The 14,007-nt window shown below is 44.9% G+C and overlaps 1 protein-coding gene across 15 annotated transcripts in view; it reads left to right on the forward strand.

Annotated features, from left to right (window-relative positions):
* CASK (calcium/calmodulin dependent serine protein kinase) overlaps positions 1–14,007 on the forward strand; it is a 407,679-nt gene that overhangs the window by 78,657 nt on the left and 315,015 nt on the right. For all 15 annotated transcript variants that reach the window (XM_040338072.1, XM_040338077.1, XM_040338074.1 and 12 more), the window contains exon 2: positions 340–452. In XM_040338072.1, coding sequence (XP_040194006.1) covers positions 340–452 — 113 coding nt within the window. The remainder of the gene's footprint in view (positions 1–339; positions 453–14,007) is intronic.

Raw genomic sequence — 14,007 nt, forward strand, 5'->3', positions numbered from 1 at the left:
TTAACAGTTCTAGAGATGTGTCTGCTGCAAAAGGTGGCTACTTTGAAGAACCTAGAATATGAAATATATTTTCAGTTGTTTCACACTTTTTTGTTATGTATAATTCCACATGTGTTACTTCATAGTTTTGATGCCTTCAGTGTGAATCTACAATTTTCATAGTCATGAAAATAAAGAAAACTCTTTGAGAAGGTGTGTCCAAACTTTTGGTCTGTACTGTGTATGTATATATGTAGATGTATAGATATAGATATGTGTGTGTGTGTATAATTATTATTATTACTGTTTAAAATATATATATTTTTAACACCTTTTTGTTTTTCTTTTTTTTGTGTACAGGGGTCCCTTCAGCGTTGTCCGAAGATGCATAAACCGAGAAACTGGACAGCAGTTTGCTGTCAAAATAGTCGATGTGGCAAAGTTTACATCAAGCCCTGGATTAAGCACAGAAGGTAATCCATTTTAAATTAACGGTGCAACCTGTTATGCTGGCCATACACGGGTCAAATTTCGAAAGAACTTTCTTTCGAAAATCTTATCTAAGAATTTTCGTTCGTATTTCGCACCATTAGTGGGCTGCAGCAACAGCCGTTTTTCAGGTGACCATCGAATTTTAATAATCCAACATGTTGGATGCTTTTTGAAGAAACGAACGATTTTCTAATCAATGGGAGAATTGTGCGAGAAATGTAATCCAAAATAAAAAATGCGCATGTGCACCAAAAGAAAATTCCCAGAAAGAAAAGAAGATTCCCAGATACAAAAATTATTTTCTGTAGGAACATGAGGTGAAATTGAAGGTTTGGTCGGTCGAATTTCAAAATCAATGGTGGCACCATCGGATCAGAAAACGCACAAATTTTCAAAAGAAAGTTCTTTTGAAATTCGACCCGTGTATGGCCAGCATTAGCCACGCGATCTGATAACTGCACTTGTGAAAGGAAGATCAGCCAGTTATTGACTGTTCAGCTTGCTTTTCACAGTTTTATAGGTTTCCCTGTTTTTCTGTTTTCCTGTTGAGTCTGACAGGTGACATTGAGACAAACAAGGTTATCTTGACTTGCTGGATCCTTAAAGATTGTTTATATACAGTACAGTCGTTCTGTAATATGAGCCACTCAGATTACCTGTTAAAGTATGTGTGAACCCTCACCTTGTAAAACAATTTATTCAGAAAATGGAAATGAATGACAAAACATCTTGTGTTTTTTATTTTTTTTTATATATATATCATTTTTTTCATACGTGATCACAGGCTTTGACAAATTTGCTTGGAATCTAGGAGCTAGCTAAAAAAGTTAGGAGCCAGAAAACGCACCCCGTCCTGACGAGCTTGCGCGCAGAAGCGAACACATACGTGTGCAGCGCACGCATATGTAAACGGTGTTCAAACCACACATGTGAGGTATCGCCGCGATTAGTAGAGCGAGAGCAACCATTCTAGCCCTAGACCTCCTCTGTAACTCAAAACATGCATCCTGTAGATTTTTTTAAACGTTGCCTATGAAGATTTTAAAGGGTAAAAGTTTGTCGGCATTCCACGTGCGGACGCAATTTTGAAGTGTGACATGTTGGGTATGAATTTACTCGGCGTAACATTATCTTTCATAATATTAAAAAAAATGGGGATAACTTTACGGTTTTATTTTTTAATTAAAAAAAAGTGTAATTTTTTCCCAAAAAAGTGCGCTTGTAAGAACGCTGCGCAAATACGGCGTGACAGAAAGTATTGCAACGATCGCCATTTTATTCTCTAGGGTGTTAGGATAAAAAATATATGGCAGTGAAAATAGTGAAAAATAGTGAAAATAGTGAAAAATTACATTAGAATTGCTGTTTAACTTGTAATACCAACGACCACCACCAGATGGCGCCAGCTTACACATCTGGTGGTAATAACTTGTAATGCCAACGGCTCACCACCAGATGGCGCCACCTTCCAAGCCAAGTCGCCAGGATGCTATTTCTAGTCGCCATGGCGACCGGGATTTGTCGAGCCCTGCGTGATCACATGATCTATGCTCCTCGGATTGTCGGTTGCTCAGCTGCATAAGGGGCTTAGAAAGCTGGGGAAGAAGAAACGGCAGGAATGGCTGTGCAGGGGCCAGGGCGTGTCGGCACAAGTCTTGGCCATTGGAGGCCAGGCACAGCCAGAAAACTGACCACGCTGGGAAGGATGGCCTGGCTAGATATGACTGGTGAGTTGCACCGTTCAGCCATCCAGCCTTTTCTGACAAAGCAGGAGGCCTGATTTTCTCTGTTGCAGTTTAGTAGCACTTTTAGATCTGCTTTCTAGTGAAATTGGAAGCTGCGCTCTGATGAGCTCATCGCTCTGTAACTGTTTTCTCCGCTAATCTGTAAGCTCCCACAATGCTGGCCAACTCTTGGCTACTTGTGCTGCTCCTGTTAGTTTGTGGCTTACACACCTTTAAAGCCTAAAACCTAGTCCACACCGTATGTGTTGGTGCTCTTTCTGCATCCAAAACGCATAGAAAGCAGGTTACATGGTTTTCAATGGCAGTTTCAAAAATGTAGAACATGCTGCATTTTTCCTGCACAGAACTGTACTGGAATGCGGTAAAATGCATCGGACCCCCCTAAAAAATTGGGAAACAAGAAAAACATCTAGAACACATCCGGAAATGCACCAGAAATGCACAAGAACACATCAAAAACCTGCATGCAGTTTCAAGGAAGGGCCTGTAAGCGGCATTGGTAATGGTTTCCACATATGGCAGTCACATTGGCAGGTGGTTGCAACTGGTGAGTTAGCAGGCGGGTTGCTCTACAGTTAGCCCAGTCCCTGAAGACCCTTTGCTTAACGTGATTGCAAAGATCTAGCCAGGCGCAGCTCTGCATCAAAAACTGTAAATGCACTGGTAGTGAGTTTTCCCCTCTAACCCACTGTGATACGTTCTTGCTATAGGTGTAGCAGTTAGGTATGGATAGTGCTTTCCCGTCCTGTATAAATACACCCCCCCTCCTTCTTTTTTTTTTTTTAATAAGTGATCACATTTCCTTTTGTTCTCAGCTTTATAACCTCTTCGCCACCAGCCGCCGTCTGGAAACGGCGGCAAGGTGGATGCTTAACTGGGGGTCGCCGTTCTGAAACGGCGCCCCGCAGAAGCAGCAATGCGCGCCGCCTCGGGCGCGCACACAGAAATTTCTGTGCGCGCCGGGTCTATGAGACCCGGCGCTACACAGATCTAGGTAAATGACCAGCAACAACGGTCATTTACCTTGTGATCGCGCCGTCCAATGACGGCGCGATCACAATGTAAACACAGGAGGTCAGGGAAAGTTTACCTCCTCTCCTCTCCTCACACAGTATCAGCGGGAGAGAAGAGGAGATAAACTGTGAGTGTTCTATTGCCGATAGTGTCACATCAGTGCCCTAAAGTGCCCAATCTGTGCCCTAAAGTGCCCAATCTGTGCCCTAAAGTGCCCAATCTGTGCCTAAATTGCCCAATCTGTGCCTAAAGTGCCCAATCTGTGCCCATCTGTGCCCAATCTGTGCCCATCTGTGCCACATCTGTGCCCAACAGTGCCACATCTGTGCCGCATCAGTGTCACCAGAGCCGCACCAGTGTCACCAGAGCCGCACCAGTCACCAGAGTCCTATAATATTGCCACAACAGTGCCGTACCAGTGCCGCCTGTGCCCACCAGTGACGCCTGTGCCCGCCAGTGCCGCCTGCGCCCGCCAGTGCCGCCTGCGCCCGCCAGTGCCGTCTGCGCCCACCAGTGCCGTCTGCGCCCATCAGTGCCGTCTGCGCCCACCAGTGCCGCCTGTGCCCACCAGTGCCGCCTGTGCCCTCCAGTGCCGCCTGTGCCCACCAGTGCTGCCTGTGCCCACCAGTGCTGCCTGTGTCCACCAGTGCTGCTAATCGGTGCACACCAGAGCCACCTGTGCCCACCAGAGCCACCTGTGCCGCCTGTGCCCACCAGAGCCACACCCGTGCCACTACAGTGCACATAAGTGCCGCCTGTGCCCACCTGTGTCCACCAGTGCCACCACAGTACTCTGCAGTACAGCCTCACCAGCCACCAGTATGGCAAAAAAATTCTTTACCGGCGAGCAGGCCGTACATCTTCTACTTGCCATGAGCGATGAGAGCAGCGAGGAGTCTCTGTCCGATTCTGATTCGGCCTATGAACCCGTTATAGACAGTGGGTCCGATTCAGAGTCTGAAGAAGAACATGTGCCCAGGAAAAAAAGGGGTGCTGGCGTGGAGAAGCGGCCTACTCCCAGACGCGCAGGGCCGTCCACCTCAAGCGCTGTGCCTACAACCCCAAGCGATGTGCCGTCCACCCCAAGCGCTGTGCCGTCCACTCCAAGCGCTGTGCCGTCCACTCCAAGCGCTGTGCCGTCCACCCCAAGCGATGTGCCGTCCACCCCAAGCGATGTGCCGTCCACCCCAAGCGATGTGCCGTCCACCCCAAGCGATGTGCCGTCCACCTCAAGAGCTGTGCCGTCCACCTCAAGAGCTGTGCCGTCCACCTCAAGAGCTGTGCCGTCCACCTCAAGAGCTGTGCCGTCCACCTCAAGAGCTGTGCCGTCCACCTCAAGAGCTGTGCCGTCCACCAGTAGGGTGTCATCTCAGCCCCAAAGGGATAGGGGCCATGCCAGCCTTCCCTATGGCCTTCAAAACCCCCTGTGGCTTCCCCCCAATTCCGGAGCAGCAAATATCCCCCCCTTCACTGCCCAGCCAGGTGTCCAGGTGAACACAGAAAACTTTTCTATGATAAATTTTTTTAATTTAGTTTTCACCGAAGATTTCCTTTCCTCCATTGTGGCCCAGTGCAATCTCTACGCACAACAGTACGTAAGAAGTAACCCTGGTTCCAGATATGCCCGCCCCTTTGAGTGGAGAGAACTAACCGTGGACGAATTTAAAATGTTCTTAGGCCTAACCTTTACTATGGCACTTTCAAAAAAAAAACAATTGTACTCCTACTGGTCCACCAAACCCATTCACCACATGCCACTCTTCTCCTCCCTTATGCCAAGATCCCGATATTTAATAATTATGCGGTTCCTCCACTTTAACGACAACGCCCAGTGACCCCCCGAAATGACCCTGCTTTTGACAAGCTATTCGGCCACTTCTAAATTTTTTCGCTCAACAATTTCCCCAATTATATACCCCTGACCAGAACATATCTGTGGACGAGTCCCTTGTCAAATTCTCAGGCAGGCTGGGCATCAAGCAGTTCATCCCCAGCAAAAGGGCCCGATATGGGGTCAAAATGTACAAGCTTTGCGACAGAGCCACAGGGTACCTCTACTCGTTCATGGTGTATGAAGGAAAGGACTCCCAACTGCATCCCCCTGAATGTCCAGAGTATATGGGAGTCAGCGGAAAAGTGGTCTGGGATCTGATGTATCCACTCTTTGGAAAGGGATACCACCTTTATGTGGATAATTTCTACACCAGCTTGCCCCTGTTTCGCTGTCTTTACCTTCAGAATACCCCAGCATGTGGCACAATAAGACCCAACAGGAAAGGCTTCCCGCAAAAACTGGTGGATCAAAAGCTCAGACGAGGGGAGTCTGCAGCATTGAGGAACCAGGAGATATTGGCTGTCAGGTGGAGGGACAAACGGAACGTCCACATGCTTTCATCAATCCACAATGACACCCACGTGGAAGTCCCCAAAAGAACCGGCCCAATCCAAAAACCAAAATGCATATATGACTATAATTTGTTCATGGGGGGAGTGGACTTCAACGACCAGATGTTAGAACCCTACCTGCCCACAAGAAAATCCCGCCACTGGTACAAGAAAGTGTCCATTTATTTTTTTAGTTTGGCCTTCTACAATTCCTATGTAATTTACAAAAAATCATCCGAGAACCCCGTATCATATCTGGACTATCAAGAAGAAGTCATCACCGCCCTTTTGTACCCTGAAAACCCACCGGAAAATATTCGCTCTGATTCTGTGAGCAGACTGCACGAGCGTCACTTTCCTGAGCAAACCCCCTCCCGTGAAACAGGCAACAGACATCAGAAGAGGTGCCGGGTGTGCTCCAGAAGAGGAATTAGAAAAGACACCACATATTACTGTCCCGATTGTCCTTCCCAACCAGGCCTCTGTATTGGAACATGTTTCCGCCGTTACCATACGTTTCTTCATTATTAGGGACGTATGGTAAACGCAATTCTAATTTCCTGTACTTTCCCCCCCCCCACACCCCTTATGCCACTGCACTCATACCTCTGCCTTCTCCGGAACCGACCATGGCCTGTTATACAACCACTCTTTTGCCTAACCCTAAACATACTTCTGCCTTCTCCGGAACCGACCATGGCCTGTTATACGACCACTCTTTTGCCTAACCCTAAACATACCTCTGCCTTCTCTGGAACTGACCCTGGCTTGTTATACGACCACTCTTTTGCCTAACCCTAAACTGTACCTACCTCTGCCTGCTCTGGAACTGACCCTGGACTGTTTGACCACGTTTTTTGCCTGCCCCTTGGATTGATCTTTTACCCTGCTATACTAGTGGGAACACAGGGGTCTCACATATGTGAGGGGCTCCAGAATTGTTTTTCTGGATGAAAAAACTAATTTTTTAGTTTTCTCATTCCCGGATTAGGGTCTGGTTGCCCGGAGGCTTCAAAGAGATTTGGGTGGGAGAAGCCTCTACCCCTGTCCCCATTCCCCTACCCATGGCCCGCTACTTGGACCATGTTCCTACCAGGACAAATATTTTGCCACTGCTGGCACTGTACTGACTATGGACAATATTCCTGCCTGCTGCCTGGACAATTCCATTCACTGTCGCTGACCAGTGACCACGTCCCTGCCTGCTGCCTGGATCGGGGCTCTCCTTCTGTGGACAATTGCACTACTAAAACCACAGGTAATCTTCTTTTTTTTTTTACCCATTACTCAGCAGAATGTATTTTAGGGTGTAATTCTTGGTATGTACATGCTGTGTTAGAAATATGAAGGCCCTTCAAAAATGTGATAGATTGTAAGGAAATTGGATGTGTAATTTATGTCCCTAGAACACCTGATGGTGCTTCTTGGATGTTGGGCCTCTGTATGTGGCCACGCTGTGTAAAAGTCTCACACATGTGGTATCGCCATACTCAGGAGGAGCAGCAGAATATATTTTGGGGTGTAATTTTTTCTATGTACATGCTATGTGTTGGAAATATCCTATAAATGGACAACTTTCTGTAAAAAAAATGCGTTTTTATTTTTTTCCACATTTTCCAAGAACATCTGGAAAAAAATGAACTGTTCAAAAGACTCATTATGCCTCATAGATTATACGTTGGGGTGTTAGCTTTCCAAAATGGGGTCACTTTGTGGGCGTTTCTATTGTCCTGGTGCTCCAGGGCCTTCAAAAGTGTAATAGGTGGTTGAGAGATTAGATGTGTAATTTATGCTCCTAGAATGCTTGAAGTTGCTACTTCGGTGTTGGGCCTCTGTATGTGGCCACGCTGTGTAAAAGTCTCACACATGTGGTATCGCCATACTCAGGAGGAGCAGCAGAATATATTTTGGGGTGTAATTTTTTCTATGTACATGCTATGTGTTGGAAATATCCTATAAATGGACAACTTTCTGTAAAAAAAAATGCGTTTTTATTTTTTTCCACATTTTCCAAGAACATCTGGAAAAAAATGAACTGTTCAAAAGACTCATTATGCCTCATAGATTATACGTTGGGGTGTTAGCTTTCCAAAATGGGGTCACTTTGTGGGCGTTTCCATTGTCCTGGTGCTCCAGGGCCTTCAAAAGTGTAATAGGTGGTTGAGAGATTAGATGTGTAATTTATGCTCCTAGAATGCTTGAAGTTGCTACTTCGGTGTTGGGCCTCTGTATGTGGCCACGCTGTGTAAAAGTCTCACACATGTGGTATCGCCATACTCAGGAGGAGCAGCAGAATATATTTTGGGGTGTAATTTTTTCTATGTACATGCTATGTGTTGGAAATATCCTATAAATGGACAACTTTCTGTAAAAAAAATGCGTTTTTATTTTTTTCCACATTTTCCAAGAACATCTGGAAAAAAATGAACTGTTCAAAAGACTCATTATGCCTCATAGATTATACGTTGGGGTGTTAGCTTTCCAAAATGGGGTCACTTTGTGGGCGTTTCCATTGTCCTGGTGCTCCAGGGCCTTCAAAAGTGTAATAGGTGGTTGAGAGATTAGATGTGTAATTTATGCTCCTAGAATGCTTGAAGTTGCTACTTCGGTGTTGGGCCTCTGTATGTGGCCACGCTGTGTAAAAGTCTCACGCATGTGGTATCGCCATACTCAGGAGGAGCAGCAGAATATATTTTGGGGTGTCATTTGTGGAATATACATGCCATGTGAGAGAAATAACCTGTTATAATGACAATATTGGTATGAAAAAAAAAAAAAAAAAAAAATCTTAATTTTGCAAAGAATTGTGGGAACAAATGACAACTTCAAAAAACTAACTATGACTCTTACTAACTACCTTGGAATGTCTACTTTCCAAAAAGGGGTCATTTGGGGGGTATTTGTACTTTATTGGCTTGTTAGGGTCTCAAGAAATGAGAGAAGCTGTCAGTAATTCAGGTGTGATCAAATTGTTCAATTTTCAGAAATTGGTACCATAGCTTGTAGACCCTATAACTTTCACCCAGACTAAATAATATCCAAATTTTTTTTTTTTTTTTACCAAAAATATGTAGCAGTATGCATTTTAGGCCAAATGTATAAGGAAAAATTACTTTTTTACAAAATGATATGATAGAAATGAAGAAAAATTCATTTTTTTACAAAATTTTCGTTCTTTTTTCATTAATAGCGAAAAAAATAAAAACCGCAGAGGTGATCAAATACCACCAAAAGAAAGCTCTATTTGTGGGAAAAAAAGGACAAAAATTTCATTTGGTTACAATGTTGTATGACTGAGTTATTGTCATTCAAAACGTGAGAGCACCAAAAGCTGAAAATTGGTCTGGTTATTAAGGGTGTTTAAGTGCCCAGTTGTCAAGTGGATAAGAGCTGGGGGATGAGAAGTAACAGCACACTGAGCTTCCCAGTGGATGGATGTGCAGCAGGGTTATGTCAGGGCAAGTCTGATAATTGAAGGAGAGTACACAAAGTTCCCACCAGAGCTAGAAAATACCACGGTGTGTTCTCCATATTAGTGTGGTCAGTTTTTAATAGAAAAGCAGAGGCACTGGCAGGAACACCAGGGATTTCACATAAAGGAAGAAATACAAAGAACAGGATACTTTTTCTCATACAAGTACATGGTGCAGCAGGCACATGTTAGGAATATGAATTGTTGGGGTAACAAACACTTTAAAGGGCTTGTAAAGCTTTCTGTTTTTTTTTCCACACAAAAAAGTGAACCTCTGCTTTTTGGACCCCCCTTTTTGGCACCTTTCAGGAGGGAGGGGGGTGCAGATGCCTATTTTCACCACTTCCGGGTACTGACTCCTGCGGCAGTCACGTCACCCCCCCGCTCTCTTCTGGGAAACGGAGAGAGCGGGGACCAGTGAAGGCGCGCCGCAATCCTCGCACATGCGCAGTAGGGAATCGGGCAGTAAAGCCGCAAGGCTTCACTTCCTGAAGCTGCCAAGGACTGAGCGATTGACAGTTAAGTGTCCATTTTTTAAAAGTCAGCAGCTGCAGTATTTGTAGCTGCTGGCTTTAAAAAAAATATATAAGGTGGACCTCCGCTTTAATGCATCCTATGCATTGAGGTGAAAAAACACCTTGCACTCTCCGGCCCCCCGGAGCCCCCATTTTACTTACCTGAGCCCTGAATCTCCATGGGCGTGAACCCGTGTTGCTCTCCCCCAGCTCTTCGATGATTGATAGCAGCGCAGCCATTGGCTCCTGCTACTGTCAATCAAATCAATGACGCCGGGCCGAATTATACAGTCAGTGGCTGTTGTCGCAGACTGTATCACACGGGAGCGCGCCTGCAAGCTAACCCCCTTGGGGGAGAGCTTCCCAGAGGGAGTTAACTTTTGCGGGGAGGAGCCGAGACAGCCACTGAGGGCTCCTAGAAGAACTGCACAGTGGAGGTAAGTATAGTATTCTATTTAAAAAAATTAAACCTTTACAACCCCTTTAACTCTCTACCATTCACTTGTTGAGACATGATGAGAGAATTTGCATTGCTGAGCTTTGCTCTGGCTCTGAAGCAACATCAGTTTCTCACGTTCTCCTTTTCGGGCTACTTCCTCAAGTACCTTCTGCTGCCTTCACAACGGTGTTGGAGCAATTGGTAGAAATCCTCCAGAATTTGCATCGAGGTGGACTTTAAATGGTCTTGGCTCTTATGCCGCGTAAACACAATAATTTTTCGGCATGTAAAAACATGATGTTTTTAAAAACATAATTTTAAATGATCGTTTGTGGGCTTCACATAGTTTTTCGGCTATGCTGCATTTTTTAACGTTGTTTTAAAAAATGTCGTTTTTCGGGTTGTAAAAAATGATCGTGTGGGGGCTAAAACTACGTTTTAAACCCGCGCATGCTCAGAAGCAAGTTATGAGACGGGAGCGCTCGTTCTGGTTAAACTACCGTTCATAATGGACTGAGCACATTCATCACGCTGTAACAGACAGTAAAAGACGATTTGCGCTTTTCAAACACGGAATCAGCTAAAGCAGCCCAAAGGCGAATAGAACTTCCCCTTTAGAGTGCCGTCGTACGTGTTGTACGTCACCGCGCTTTTTTCATCATTTTTTAAAAACGGTGGTGTGTGGGCTACGTAATTTTTAATGATGAAGTTGGAAAAACGTAGTTTCTTGGACATGCTGAAAAACTACGTTTTTTTTTAATGCCGAAAAATTATCGTGTGTACGCGGCATCAGTCCTCGGTTAAATTGTGAGTTTACTCTGCCACTTACACTGGGGTTGGACAAGAAAGAGGATTAAGTGGAAGAAGATTCAGAGGATGAAGTCGGCTCTGATAAAGATGAATTCTCTGAGGTCATGCCAATCCCTTGTATCTCCTACTCTTAAAGGGATCTCGGTGAGTCCCCTCATGTAGGTGGTCTGCAAAAACCTAAAGCTGACACTGCCAGAATATTCTGGGCCTACAGTTTACACAGCAATATGCGGTGGAAGAAGGCTTCTTTGAAAAGTGGGTGGTCCCTGCTGTGTATCCAGATGTGTTTTATTTTTAATAAGATGCTTATGTAGGTTTGCCAAGCTTTGCTGGTCTGGGAGAAGTGTTTTTAGCAAAAAACCTGTAGCCGTGAAATTGGTTCATTCACTAGACGGCTCTAGTCGCTTTTTCCTGAAGTGTTACTTTTCTGCGTAGACTGGTTAGACTCCTTTTCGCAAACTCTCTAACCTGGGACTGCATGTTGGCTCGCATGAAGTGAGTCATGTGGCTTAAATTCTGGTCCGCTGTGCTGCCTTGCAAGAAGCAACTGGAATGCATACCTTCTGAAGGGTGAGAGCCTATTTTAGTAATGGCTTGGGTGCGTTTATCCAGATGAGTATAAGAAGAGCGTACACTTCTATCTCAGAAGTTCCAGAAGGCTGCAAAACAGAAGCGGTCTTTGGGGGCCAAATTCACTTTCCATTTACATTTTACAGTGTTTACATAAGGGATAACCCTATAATAATGAAAAACAGTCCGTATGGGTAAATAAATAGTCCACAGTAGATGTTATCACAGAAAAAATTGTGGTTAAACCGAATCCTCCAGCAGACACACTCATGTAATTAATCCTTAGCAGACCACCACTACGTGAGGAAAAGCATTGTCTGAAGTGATCCCTTCACCAGTAAAAAGGGGCTGCTTACCAGAGGGTAAGCCAATTGTGCATTTGGCTATAACCCAGCCGCGGCCTTTAATCCACCAGATAACAGGTCACAATGGAGGAAGCGGCACTCAGGAACCCGTCAGATGACACTCTCCCATATGCAAAGTTAGAAGACAAAAGAGGGATGCACCATAGCGTAATTCAGTTATAAAAATTTAATGAAGTACGGTTGGAAGGTACTTACACAACATCACAGTAAAAACAGCTTAGCAGCATGCAGTTTAAAATCAGAACAAGCCGGCCGGCAAGTTTAAACGGAGCCCTTCCTCCTCAAAACGTGGTGACGATACTGCCTGTCCTTTCCAGACGCGTTTCGTCATCAACTGACGTTCTCAATGGGGGTGCCATTGAGAACGTCAGTTGATGACGAAACGCGTCTGGGAAGGACAGGCAGTATCGTCACCACGTTTTGAGGAGGAAGGGCTCCGTTTAAACTTGCCGGCCGGCTTGTTCTGATTTTAAACTGCATGCTGCTAAGCTGTTTTTACTGTGATGTTGTGTAAGTACCTTCCAACCGTACTTCATTAAATTTTTATAACCGAATTACGCTATGGTGCATCCCTCTTTTGTCTTCTAACTTTGCATATGGGAGAGTGTCATCTGGCGGGTTCCTGAGTGCTGCTTCCTCCATTGTGATCTGTTATCTGGTGGATTAAAGGCCGTGGCTGGGTTATAGCCAAATGCACAATTGGCTTACCCTCTGGTAAGCAGCCCCTTTTTACTGGTGAAGGGATCACTTCAGACAATGCTTTTCCTCACGTAGTGGTGGTCTGCTAAGGATTAATTACATGAGTGTGTCTGCTGGAGGATTTGGTTTAACCACAATTTTTTCTGTGATAACATCTAATGTGGACTATTTATTTACCCATACGGACTGTTTTTCATTATTATAGGGGTTATCCCTTATGATCAAATAACTTTTTGGCGCAGCTTTATTTTGTTTTTCTTGCTGTATTGTGTATCACACGTCTGTCTGCAGCCTCTGTATTTTTGATTAGCGCAGTTTTCTTGTTTCCATTTTACAGTGTTTGTCAGCCCTTTTCCAGTCAAGTCACCCTTTAAAAGGGGTTGTAAAGGTTTGTTTTTTATTTTCTAAATAGGTTCCTTTAAGCTAGTGCATTGTTGGTTCACTTACATTTTCCTTCTATTTCCCTTCTAAATGTTTTTTTTCTTTGTCTGAACTTCCTGTTTCTCCTCAGTTAGCTTGCTCCCCATTACCCATGGGGGTTAGTCAGCCAGAACAGCTTACTGAGGAGGAACAGGAAGTGAGAAATTCAGACAAGAAAAACACAAAATAAAAACATTTAGTAGGGAAATCGAAGGAAAAGGGTAAGTTAACCAACAATGCACTAGCTTTAGACCCCTTTGACACTGGGGTGGGAGGTGCGGTGGCGGTAAAGCGCCGCTATTTTTGGCGGCGCTTTACCGATAGTTTTGCGGCGCTAGCGGGGCGGTTTTACCCTTGCTATCGGCCGAGAAAGGGTTAAAACTGCCCGCAATGCGCCTTTACGATATAGCTGCAGTGTTCCCATGATTTCAAGGAGCGGTGAAGGAGCAGTATACACACCGCTCCTTCACCACTCCAAAGATGGTGCTAGCAGGACTTTTTTTCCGTCCTGCCAGCGCACCGCTCGGGCTTTCACACTGGAGAAACAGCAGCTGCTGTTTCAGGTCTAATTGCAGGCGCTATTTTTAGCGCAATAGCGCCTGCAAAGCCGCCCCAGTGTGAAAGGGGTCTAAAGGAACCTATTTAGAAAATAAAAAACTAACCTTTACAACCCCTTTTAAAATGATGTACAATTTTGAGGCAACCCTAATAGTTTTACATATTGCAGCGGCATCCACACACTTAGGACACCTAGCAGTAGAAATATTTCTTGCAAAACAACACTTTTGCACACTGGTACTGACTAATATTTCAGCATTTATGCTCGCTTATTTACTCTCCACAATGCTGCTAATGTGACCCCAATGCTGACGGAGGGGTGAAACAAGGATGCTCCTCCTTTATCAATTTATGGCATCAGCAGTTAGGGTGCTGACATCTTCCCCACATGGTGCCCAAGGTTGTAATGTTGCACAATGAAAACCTATAGGTAGGCAGGCGTGATCTACCCACTGGCTTGGGGCAACTTTTAGACATTTTGCCAAGGCATCCCTGAAGAACCCAGAAGGCACCCCAGGTTGAAAAAGGCTGTTCTAAACTGATG

Source organism: Rana temporaria, chromosome 2 (genome assembly GCF_905171775.1).
Source record: "Rana temporaria chromosome 2, aRanTem1.1, whole genome shotgun sequence".
Lineage (NCBI taxonomy): Eukaryota > Metazoa > Chordata > Amphibia > Anura > Ranidae > Rana > Rana temporaria.